At 34.2% G+C, this 12,640-nt stretch overlaps 2 protein-coding genes across 2 annotated transcripts; both read right to left on the bottom strand.

The window, feature by feature from the left end:
* Positions 1–648: 648 nt before the first annotated feature.
* LOC147396397 (L10-interacting MYB domain-containing protein-like) lies at positions 649–1,513 on the bottom strand. Its single transcript, XM_086450111.1, has 3 exons — positions 1,409–1,513; positions 1,237–1,328; positions 649–1,096 (listed from the first exon to the last, which is right to left on the bottom strand). The coding sequence occupies exons 1-3, from the start codon at positions 1,511–1,513 to the stop codon at positions 649–651; spliced, it is 645 nt and encodes a 214-aa protein (XP_086306237.1).
* Positions 1,514–9,999: 8,486 nt separating this feature from the next.
* LOC147396396 (short-chain dehydrogenase reductase 2a-like) lies at positions 10,000–12,401 on the bottom strand. Its single transcript, XM_086451322.1, has 2 exons — positions 12,274–12,401; positions 10,000–10,890 (listed from the first exon to the last, which is right to left on the bottom strand). Exons 1-2 carry the CDS (start codon positions 12,354–12,356, stop codon positions 10,071–10,073), a joined length of 903 nt encoding a protein of 300 aa, XP_086307448.1. The 5' UTR covers positions 12,357–12,401; the 3' UTR covers positions 10,000–10,070.
* Between the last annotated feature and the right edge of the window lie 239 nt (positions 12,402–12,640).

Here is a 12,640-nt window from a genome sequence, read left to right as displayed (position 1 = left end):
TGAATGTCTAAAACTAGCCCTCAGTACCCTATGCCTTTCATTGTGACCCACAGTATAAACAAACATTGCAACTTGTTCTTGGACTGAGATTTTCCTTTCGTCTTTTAACAGACCCCTTCCTTCTAATATGTCACACAAATTTAGGAAAACATGTCGCTCCATCCTAAATAAATCATTACATGTGTTACTTTCTTCATCAATGATATGACGCACATAATCTGCTCCAATATAAACAGAACTCCTATGTGGTTCCCTATAGATAAAGGTGTCAGCGTATTGTTGTATTGTAACAACGGCATCTGTTATCCAAATATCTAACGATAGATCATCATCTACGGTATTCACGTCATGAACTTCATCGTTACTGGACATATCATCGTGCGTGGAAATATCATCATCGGAATCCATAAGTTTGTATAAATACCCAATTACAAGTTATATAAATTCAAACCATAATACTGTTTCATTATAGATAACACAATAGACATGTTTAACATTCACCATATAACGGGCATACTATCCAATCCACACAAAACATAAAAAAAATAAATACACATTGTTAATAACATACCACCATAAGGGTGGGATATAGTCATAACCATCAATGAAAGATGACAATAAACATACATATCAAAAATTACACAAATACTATTTAGAACGATTAATTCGATCATCCTCCATTTCACCATCTAACCACCCAATGCGGAGTTCATCGGTTTGCAACATGCACCAAATTTGTCTGTACTCCTTCTTCATACTAAATAATTTTAGTGCAAATCGATAACGATCACTATTAGGGATGATCTCTGTTGTTGCATCCAACAGATCAATACACTCCCTAATGCTACCAGGTTGTGTAGGTGGTGCACTACTCGCGCTTGTCCTTGACAAAACAGCTTTAATTAAACGATCAATCTGTTGTCGCAACATAGTTGCATTCGTCATCTTTTGTCGTTTGGAAGGAGATTGAAAATCTCCAGATTTCTTGTGTGATGGTGCAGTAAATGTCGGGATACCATCACCATCAACATCAGTATTAGAAGAAATATCAACAGGTGGCTGAGGACCTAATGTTGGGACTCTGGTAGTTGCGTTTCTTGAACAAATGCAAGATCATCATCATCACCACCACCACCACCACTATCATCATCATTATCATCATGAAGCTCATGCTCTCCAACTCTAGATGACCCAATGGATGGACGTACACTAGGATTAGAAGAGCTTACGACATACTCTCCAGTAGCATAAGTCCCTCCGAATAGTATGTCCAACTCTTCAACATGTTCTAATCCCTCATAACGCCATTGTGCTTCAATTTTATTTTTCTACAAAATAAATAAATTTCTTTAATGGATTTGAATAGGTAAACGTGACTTTCCTATTTGATAAACTAATCGAAAATTACCTCCAACCAAGAATTCCACCAGTCATCGCTCGCTAATACCTTATTGTTAACAGCGTCGTAACCCACACCACTACATGCTTTTAGCTTAATCCATCTAGCCCACATAGCTTTACTTTTATCCCAATGATTCTTATGTTGTTTTTTAGTGTAACTGAACCCCGTCGTTGTCTGGAATTGCTTCATTAGAGATGAATATCCTAATACATTCAATGAAGTACCAGGTCTTTTTCCCTTCTTAACCAATTCCACGCAGATATCAACCCAAATCTTATGAAGATAGGGTGTCCATCTTGCGGAATCAATTTTTGACTCTGTTTCTTTTGGTTCTGTTACTTTTTGTCTTGGCATCTGACAACTTAAACAAATCAAATGAATCGAGATGCATTTCATTTCAACTTACATCTCCAAGATCAATTAAAATTCAAAAGTTCCTAAAAGAAAGTTGCATAAATGCTAAAAATAGATAGTCCATCTTTATATGCTATCACTAAAAATAATATCAAGGAGCAAGAACACTATTCAGTTCTTATTAAGCTATCCTTAATCACAACATTTATTGCTTTGAAGCAAACAAAATTTATGAGAATTTAATTAGGCAACAAAAATTTGTTTACTTCAATCTTTGTTGTTCTTTTTAAATTCAATTTTTTTTAAAAGAAGTCAAAATAATTCAAAATTACAAAGAAAAATCATCAAGAAAATATGCCTTGATTGCCCAAGAACCCAAATTATCTTTCATATAACTACTATAAGAACTCATCCTTATCAACATACCATATGGTTATGTAGGGATTAGAAATGTATAATTGCTATTTGCACACAACACTCTATGCATTTCTATTGATTGGGTTGTTACATAAGAAAGTTGGTGCGGCAATAAAACCTCTCCAAGTATACATTGGTGGGCATTATCATCATATGAGCTAATGTTCTAGATTTTTTTAAATCAAAATATTTTTCTTTAAAATAAAAATAAGAAAAAATATATTACAAGTGATAGTAAATTATATATGTTGTAGTATGTGTCTTATATTGAATATAACACGTATATAGAGAAAGCATGTAGATGTCGGAGTGGAGAGAGGGGAGTTATGCGTTACGGGAGTATTATTGGAGGCGGAGAAAACATTCCAATGGAACCCAATTAAAATCAAGTTAAAATAATAAATAAAAAAACAACTCAAATTGTCTTACTATGGGTCAATTTTCTCAAATGAATTATCTAAGCAACAATCCAATACCATAGCCCTCTTTAGTTTCACCAAAAAATTCAGATTCAAGATTGTATTTCAATAAACAATTTCTTTTGAGCTTCATTAAGGGTGTCAATGATACCCATTTACCAAAAACCATGTTGGTGTTAGTGTTTTTCATGTATGTTCTTGTTCTCTCTTATTGAAAAATTATTTTGGAGAATCTCATAATACCAATGTCACAAGAATCCTACCTATATATGTATTTCACTCATGTATTTCACTCCAAACTTCAGCTAAAAAATTCGAACAAAAATAACATAAAAAATATTTCTACCTTTCCTAGCAATCAAATTCTGATATTAAAAGAAAACTTTACATGATCCAAGAATAAAAGATACTAGTAAACAAAATTAAAAAAAAAATTATAATAAGATCCAAACAATTACAGAAGCAAAAAAACGAAGCAATTACAAGCAAAAAAATGAAGAAATAAACTACGGTTTCAAAAACAATTACCTTTCCCAACCTTCAACAGGTTTCTGCGACAGTAACGACTGAGAATCATTTCGAAAAAACTGATCTAGAAACCCTAGATCTGCTGCTCTTTTGTTTTGATTTTGATTTGTTTTTTTTCCCCTCTTTTTGTTTTTCCTTAAATAATCGATCTCTACGTTGGTGAAAAGAAATAGGTAGGAAAAAAATCACAGATCTGCTGCGAGGACAGAGGCGTGGAAGGGATTCGGTTGGGAGCGTTGAAGGTTGAGAACGACAGAGGTTGAAGGTTGAGAACGAAATAGGTTGAAGGTTGAGAACGAAAGAGGGTTTAGACTGAGATGAGCTGCAACAGTTCGTTGAAGAGAACAAAAAGGGTTTAGACAGAGACGAGCTGCATCGTTGAAGGTCGAGAACGAAAGGGGTTTAGGGTATTTCGGTCATTCAATGTAAACCGTTTTCGGTGATCGACTTCGCGCAGAAGCAAAACAACGAAGCCTCGTTTAGACGACTCTTGAAAAGAGCTCGTTTTGAGCTTTTTTTTATTTTCGTTTGAGCCGAAAAAATCGAAACGAACGCGTCATATATGGCTTATTTGACTTTTAAGCCAAAAAAGCAACAAGCGCTGGCTTCTAAAGTTGAAACGAACAGCCCCTAAGAGTCTAGGTTTTTCCCTCATTAAATGTGTTCTCCATAGCTCATCATATTTAGACCTGAAAATTGGGAGAATAGTGATGAGTTTTTTTATTGATCTTGTCCCCTCCGCAAAGAAGGGGATCTAGGATCCAATCTCACAATATGACAAGGTGATCGGCTCTACATTTACATTTTGGATTTGATTTGAGGTGTTCTTGATGGATTACAATTGAAGAAAAAGAAATTGAAAGAAAGATGCAAAACAAGAATAAGAAATTGGCAGAAGATTGCAATTAAAACTAAGAAATTATTAAAGAAAACTTTGAATAATTTATAAAACTAAGAAGGATTTACAAATTTTGAAGATTTGAGCTCTATTAATGGATGCTCTCTTTACTTCATCTTCTCTTCTTCCTTAGATCTTCTCATCTTTTTTTCTACTTTCTAATTTTCTTTCTCCAACTTTATAGAATAAATTATCTCTATAAATTATGTCTTCTTTCTAAGACTTCTCTTCTATTTATAGAAAAAGAATCTTGTGAAATTATCATTAACTCCTTTACTTATAACTTACAATTATTACAGAGCACTCGTTCATTTGTCATTATTATTGAGTACTCCTTCACTTACAATTTACAATTAACTCCTTCACTTCTTTTACAATTCTTACAAAATAACTCTATTTTCACTTACATTTACAATTATTCCCAAAAAATACTCCAAAAACAAGAAAATTACAAAATGCCCCCTTTCATTTACAAATATTATTACCAATGTATCAAATTAACAAAAATGTAAAACAATACAATTACATACCAAATATGTAAGTCAATTTTACCCTATAACAATAAAGCACCCTCGGTGTTAGCCCGCTAAAGTAAAGCTCAAGGGCTAGCACTAGATCAATCATTATCATAGAATCATCCTCTTTACAAAACTCTAGCTTTAGCTAGCATTCCCGGGTTCAATCAACTTTCTTTGTGTCTTCTTAAATAGATTGATAAATGTCATTGAGTGCCATTTTGATCCTATAATACTAGATTAAATTGAGTGAGCTTTTACATTCATTCCACTTAGGGTATAAGGAAAAATCGAGTTTGATGAACTTTGACTTTTTTTATTAATTTAGTTGGTTGATAAAAAAAAAATAAAACTAAGTTGATTACATCTTGGACAACAACCATTTAGTTAAACTAAGTACCTTGAAAATGACTACCTACTTTTCTTTAAATTGAAAAAAGAGGAGAAAAGAAAAAATAAAAAGTACAAGATGAAGTACTTTCCTCCTAAATTTAAGTATTTTCTATATGTTTTAGGTGTTTTGATGGTTTCTGAGTGTTTTTTGAGGAATTCTAGGCATTGTTTTAGTAGAATAGAGGGTATAAGTGTTAGGTAGGGAGTTGGGGCTTTGGATTTAGGGTTTTGGGAAGATTGGGGGGTGTTTCTGACCTCTCTTTCCTAGGATTTCTCTTGACCTGCGAAATTGAGTTGTGAATGCTCCTATTTATAGAGTTTTTTGGGAGTTTTTTAGTTTGACTTGGTTTCTTTTAGATAAGATTAGATTGTTTAATTAGGGTTTGATTAAGATTTTGAATTAGAGTTTTAAATTAGGATTTCCATTCTTACCTACAATGAAAAAATATATTTTTAAAATTTTTGGGAGAATCCCCTTAATTATATATTTAATTATTTGGGCCCCTAGATGGAGGGGTCTTTTAATAAATATCAGGTGGGCTCTATTTGAACAAGTGGGCTACCATTTAAAATTTGGCCCGTGGGCTTAATTAATTGGTTTTAATTATTTAAAAAATAAGATTTCACTTTACGTTAATTAATGTTTTAATTATTAATTTTAAAATTTTGTTGTTTTATGTGTTTAAAAGGATTTTCCTAAGCGTGATGTAAGCTTTAGAGATGTTTTGATGTCAGGGGTACTTTGGTCATTTTTTAGTGATTTTTCTCATAAAATTTCTTTTTGTCTCAAAATGATGATTTCTATATTTTTGGGTTATATTTTTCTAGTGTAGCGTAGTTTCTAAAATTATTTTTGCTTGAGATACCTCATCTAAATTTCTGAAACATAGTAATAAAAAAAAAATTGGAATATCCATCCATCATTGGGAATCATCGCAATCAGGTTAACGAGTTGATTAATCAGGCGAGGGCAAAAAGGGGGAGTCTACACAAGATTTGTGTAAAATCCCAAGTTTTCAATTCGTATCTCGAAGAAAAATAAATAGTGGAATTTTGAGAAATGCAAGTCCGAACATAAAAGTTGCAAAATCCTCGATTATCGAGTGGGACCAGGCTAAAATAGTGACTTTTTACTAGATCAAGAATTATTACGATTCGATTATACCATTGGGTTCGTAACGAAAAATTATTGAACATGAACTATTTATTTATCATTTTTGGAACACAGAAAGTCGAATTATCGTCAAAAATGAAAATGACGTCAATTTTAGGGCTCACCTCAGGCCAAAAATGTAAATTTTTTTAGAGATAGAATTTGTAGAAATTGATCACACCATTAGATCCGGAATGAAAAATTAGACGAAATAGAGTATTCATTCGTCCCTTTTGAAGTCCGGATAGTCAAGTTATCGTCGATCGAAATAATATGCAAAATATTGATTTCGTCTTAAGACTTTATATAAATAAAATTTTAAATTTTTTTTATTCTTCATCATCCCCAACCCGTCCAAAACCAGCCAACGAAATTTCAACGAAAATTTCATTTTTCTTCAAAACTTCAACCTCCAATTTATCGCAAACGGTCCGTCGTCGATGACCAACGCAAAAGGGAGAAACGTCCGCAGTCGCGCTCTCTAAAAACCCACCCAACCTCTTTCCATTTTACTTTTTTTTTTCATCCCGTATCGTAAAAAATCAGTTGTATTTATATACGGGAATTTCAAAACTTCGACCTCAGATTTCATCTATTTCGGGATCAAACCGTCATCCGTCGTAGAAGAGAGAAAAGACGACAACGTCGAGATCTTCGAAACCATCGGGCCAAACTCAAAAATTAGCTATCTCGAAGTTTGAACTACCTTGATTTCCGTGCACATGTTTCAATTCATTTGCATAGAGATTGTAAGAAACTCTCAATTTCTATTAATAATCGTAGATTGTGAAAATTGCATTTAGGATTTTATTAAAATTTTGTGGTGAGTTTCCAAAAATATAGAATTCAATTGATTATTTCAAATTCACGCCAAAACTTGCATATTTGATATGTTTAATTGTATTTTATGACAAATTATACGTGGGTAGGATATTTCAATGAGTTATTTCCTATAGTTGGGTCCTGTGCACCGTTCGGATTTTATTTTGATATAAGTTTTGTACTTTTTCAATGTTATTGATAAAAATAAATGTTATAATTGAAAAAATGATTTAATATTCAATGAACTCAAATTAAGTTGATGAATATCAAAAAGTGGATATTTTGTTTGAAAGATTGAAAACGGTAAAAATCGAAAAAAGGAAAAAAATGTATGAAATAGTAAAATGTCAGAGTTACACCAGAGAGGTGATGTCTGCATTTTACATTGTTGTGTTGTGTGTAGGTAGGTAAACGGATATCTAGGGATAATATTACTGGTTGCATGTTTATTTGCTTTCTGTTAGTGTGAGGTGCTGTTTATTTTTCTGTTCAGTTATTTATTTTAGGTCGGGTGGCCACAATTGCATGATAGGAAATTAGATATCCATTCTCAACCTTGTATTGTTAATTTCTCTTTTGTTTTCAAATGAAAATAATATATATATGTAGCTATTTTGTGAGCTGTTAAAGAGTGTGAATGCTTAAAGGGATAGTGCGTCATATCATCTGGAGTAGTGTACTATCCTGGGATGTATGGTAAGGACCACCAAGCTCATACGTGGTATAAGACACGTATGAGAGTGAAGTCACAACTGGAATCTGGGTTTATTCCTCTATATCTTTACCAGTGAACTTATAATGTAAATGTGGCCATGTACAAATGGTTTGTATATTTGAGAATCACATGCATGCCTGATAGGCATAGACGAAGATTATTAGTTAGTGATCACTAACAATCTATAGTAGTCGAACGTTCTAACACATAAAAAAAAATCCATTGCTTACGGTCACGTCAAACGGCCAGCCTGAGCCAGATAAATTTTTCACAAGTGTGGTAAACAACTACCAACCACAAAATCAGGAACTAATACTTTATTATGAAACATCATGTCCTGACTGGGAGTGGCCTAGTCGTGAACCCCAACTCTCTAATTTCACTACTCCACCATTGTGTATTATGTATCTGTTGCCTTATTTTGATATATAAATGAAATGCATGTTTAATGTTTCCATTTGATTAATTAGATTTCTATAAAAAAAAATATATTTTCATTTGGTCAATTATATTTGTTTAAAAAGAAAATGTTATAATGAGTACTGTTGATTGATGTAATGTGAGCTTTAAAATGTTTAGTTGCTCATCCCTGGCTATATCTATCAGTTAATCGTAATTTCTTCTGTAAAACTTTGCATATATTAAAATGATTCAGTATGTTTATTCATTCATGTTAGGAGAGGTTATTGGCAAAAATTGTTTCTTCCCTACTGGGTAACCATTGTTACTCACCCTTTCCTTATTCATTTTTTTTAGTTTCAGTTTCAGAACTTGACAAGGAAGGTATAGAGCACGAGTGAGGATCATCTGGTGGGTCAAATAGACAATCAGAGTTCGTCACTTGGTAAGTATTGGGGCTATATCCCCTAGTGGTATCGTTTTGTCCAAAAATATTATAGATTTTGTCTAGAGTGTTAGGACTTCTGTTAGAGTGAGAAGTTTTATATAATCTTGTATTTTGTTTATTTATCCGCACTCTGATCTATTATACGTTATTAGATGTATATAGGCTTCTGTTAGTTATTATATTTCGTATGTATATGCAAGATATTATGTATGTCGTTTATCAGGTGCAGGGGAAATCTTTTCTTATTCGAAGAGCGATCATGCTCAACAGAAGGCTGAGGATATTTTGGTGGGATATCTTTTCTCGCTGGCTACTGGTTATTGAGACGTTGATTCTGCTCAACTAGATCATCCATATTTTTCTGCATCTCTTCTTACTGTTTACTCATAGCCTTTACATTTGCAGTTGTTGTCACAGGTGGGGGTGCATGGACTTCGGTAGTTCTTGTGGATCTCACTATTACAATTGAAATCAATATGCTACTGGTGTTCCCACGGACAACGCCAGTTTTATGCTGTCAGAATCCGATGAACGGCTTTGATGGACTTTGCCTTATTGATCTGAAGTCACTTTTATCACCTCCTTCCTCATGTCGACTGTGGTACTTGTCAAAATCACTCCAACACTCAAGTTAGAGAAGTAGAGGAATAGTCTAAAGTACTGGTTAGACCTCCAATCCCTCCAAAAATATCTTTTCACAAGTACTTACTGTGCTATTTATGGTTCCTAGCTACGAATCAAGGTTTTCTCCTTTTCGGGCGGTGATCCTGGGATATCCCCTTAATTCTATAGATCCGCTTACTGAACAAAGATCTTCTAGATTAATCGTACTATACTACAGAGATCTCCTTTGAGATCTCTAGAATTGACGTATGCATATCAAGATTACGGTTATTCTATGACCAAGTTTGCCCTTCTTGGCAGATCAGGACTCACTCAGTGCTGTGTTGCCCTTCTAGCCAAGCTAGGGAGATCTTTACTTTGACTTGCCCTGCTTGAAAGGCAGCACCCGTATACTGATCTGCACTTGGTACCACTTAATCAGCTTGGACACGTGTACGACTTAGATAATTGCACGATTATTTCCCTCTACAGATAACATTTTGTCAACATTAAGTGATAGTTGTATCAACACATACACATGTAACACTTTCGATATTTTTGAAAACTTCTGTAATTATTTGGGAATTTACCCAAAAATTAACTGTTCTTAAGTATAACCAATTTTACTACATAGTCCATTAAAACTTGGTTTGACCATCCATTCCGTCTCAGTTTTAGAACACTGCACTAGAGAAAAAAAAAACAAAACAAAACAAACACCCTTCTTTAACTCATTAGAGTTCTTTTTTAGAGGAAAAAAAATAACAAATGCCCCCTAAATCATGAAATCACAAACTTTAAGTCAGTATTGCTCTAATCATGTAATGTAAATTTTTCTTAGTCGGTATTAATCATACATTTTAGTCCCATATCAATTAGAAGATAAAGATAAAATACATAAAAGATTAGAAAAATAAAACTATGCTTTGATTAATCAATTAAAATCTAAATGAAAGAAATATAACAAATAGAGAATTTCAGGAAAAAAAAAAAAAAAAAAAGAATTACAAACCAACACAATTTCTTGAGGTAGTAACCCCTCCATCCACAACAAGGTTATGACCACTTACATACATGGATTCATCACTAGCAAGGTAAAGAGCAGCCTCAGCTATATCTTTAGCCCTTAACGTTGGTCCCTTGAGATTAGCTAAGCTTCTCACAAACGCCTCCATCTTCTCTACTTCTTCATAAGGCCTTCCTACATCCATGCATTCCTCATCTTCTTCACACCTCCTCCATGCATTCATAAGCATGGATGTAGCCACCCCAAATGGGGAAATACTATTAACCCTAATCCCACACCTGCCGAGTTCACATGCTGCATTCTTCGTAAGACCGACAATGGCATGCTTTGAAGCCGTGTATGCATGCGGTCCAAGCCCTCCCAAGACACCAGCTACACTAGCTGTCGAAATGATACATCCAGTTCCTCTAGGCACCATTACACGTGCAGCGTGTTTCATACCTAAGGCAGCACCTCTAACATTAATACGCATCACCTGATCAAATTCTTCTGGATCAAAATCGATGATGCTTTTGTGTTTCGATTGGTTTCCGAGTACTCCGGCATTGTTTAAAAGAATGTCTAGTTGGCCATATTGAAGAATTGTAGAATCAATTACGTTTTCAATGTCCTTCTCAAGGCTAACGTCGCAATGTACGTAGGTCACCGAAGGAGCCAAGGAGTTAGCAAGCAGAATTCCAATGGAATCCTCGATGTCAGCTATGACCACCTTCGCTCCATGCCAGGAAAACAGCCTGACCGTTGCTTCTCCAATCCCTCTGGCACCACCGGTTACTATTGCAACCTTTCCTTCCAACCTACACAATAGTTTACAAATAAAAGGTTAAGAAGGTGAATTTAATATGTTTAACACATTACCAAATACAGAGAAAATTTCACCAGAAGTGTACTGCTGCATACTTAAGGGAAATATTTTAAGAACGGATGATTTTTAAACCTATATATTATGATATTCTTCTGCGATTAATTGATCTTCAATGTGATGAGGCAGAAGTAGTATCCCTTTAACATATTTATGATGATGTTCTTGACTTCACGTCTATTGGAGGGTGGAAATGAGACCATGACCTTCTCTTTCTTGATCTTTCTTTGTTCAACTAAACAGTTGCTACTAATTTAGATGCTCGATCCAATTCATCAATCATTAATGCAGCCAAAATCAGCATCATCATTCTTAAATATTTCATCCTTTTGATCTGATCAATGCCTTCCAAAACAAGAACATTAGAATCCCATACAACCAAATCCACATTATAAATGTCAATGGTGGCCCGTATCATCTACTAAATTTAATATGTTTTATATTTTACCATGATCAACATATTCCTAGGGTATGCACTGCCACTTCAGAGAGCATACAAAGAGCGTCAGGTTAGGAGGCGTCAGTTTATAATGACTCTTTGGGTGGTACAAAAATGTTTCTTTGAAGACCTTATCGGTATGAAGAATTTGTAAATTTAATATAATATTTTAAGATGATCAATATAAGATCAAGGGTGGCACGGAAATGTTTCTTAGGAAACATAATGGATATTAAAAATTTGGGATTCCCATCTTGCAACAAGTATGCCCTGGACTATATCGTATTTACTCATTAATATTAATCTATCCTTGCTCTTGCTTAGCAAACATATATAAATAATCTAATTCATAGGTGTGGATCTCCAGCATTTAAAGGGGATATTCCCATATATTATACTAGGTTAAATTCCAGCAGAAGTCTGTATTTTCAATGGCACTGAGGAATTTTTCAATCCTTGAAATGTTCAAGATTAATGATAAAATGACTCGCTAAGACAAAAGCGGTTGAGGTGGCAAGTGCAAAGAACCGTAGATCTTTTTCCTTGGATATCCCGAAGAAAAAGATTTATGGTTCTGTGCACTAGTTTTCTAGAGAGCCCAAAGATTTTCTTGAGATGAAGTTTTGAATCACTAGAAGTATTTCCCCAACATCATTAGAACTAGTACCATTTCCCTTCTTAGTCATTTAGGAGAAAATGTTTAGTGAATATGATCATGGTTCATTGTAGTGAAGAAGAACACTCATTTATGCATCTGATCCTTCTATGTTTGCAATAGTTAAGAAGATACACAAACACTCACACACACACACACACACACACACACACACACACACACACACGGGCTGAAATAAGAATAAAAAATAAAAAATAAAATACCTCTTGGGGGAGGGAGAACTGTTTACTTTTCTTAAAACATGAATTCCTTGAAGGGTTTTCTCTTCCATCACTTGAGCAGGCATGGTTATCTCTTATCTCCCAAGATATAGAGAGATATAAGAGTAGTTGAAGGTATGCGTGAAGAGATTGTAGGGGAGAAGTTATTTATAGGCGTTGTGTGATTGACCTCTCATTAATAGTTTACGTGGGTAGTCCGTTCTTCTCTAAAAGAAGAGAACGTTGTTAGCAATGTCCCTCACTCTAAGCCTCGCTTGCCCCTCAAGCACATTTTTCCTTCCTCAGTTCTTATCTCTAAAATATCCCTCACTGCTTTTTCATATGGACTTTTCCTAACCCCAAACGAAAC

This window comes from Akebia trifoliata, chromosome 8, assembly GCF_017979445.1.
Source record: "Akebia trifoliata isolate Shusen 1 chromosome 8, ASM1797944v1, whole genome shotgun sequence".
NCBI lineage: Eukaryota > Viridiplantae > Streptophyta > Magnoliopsida > Ranunculales > Lardizabalaceae > Akebia > Akebia trifoliata.
Note: the sequence above shows the minus strand (reverse complement) of the source record. Positions and strands in the feature narration are given on the sequence as shown.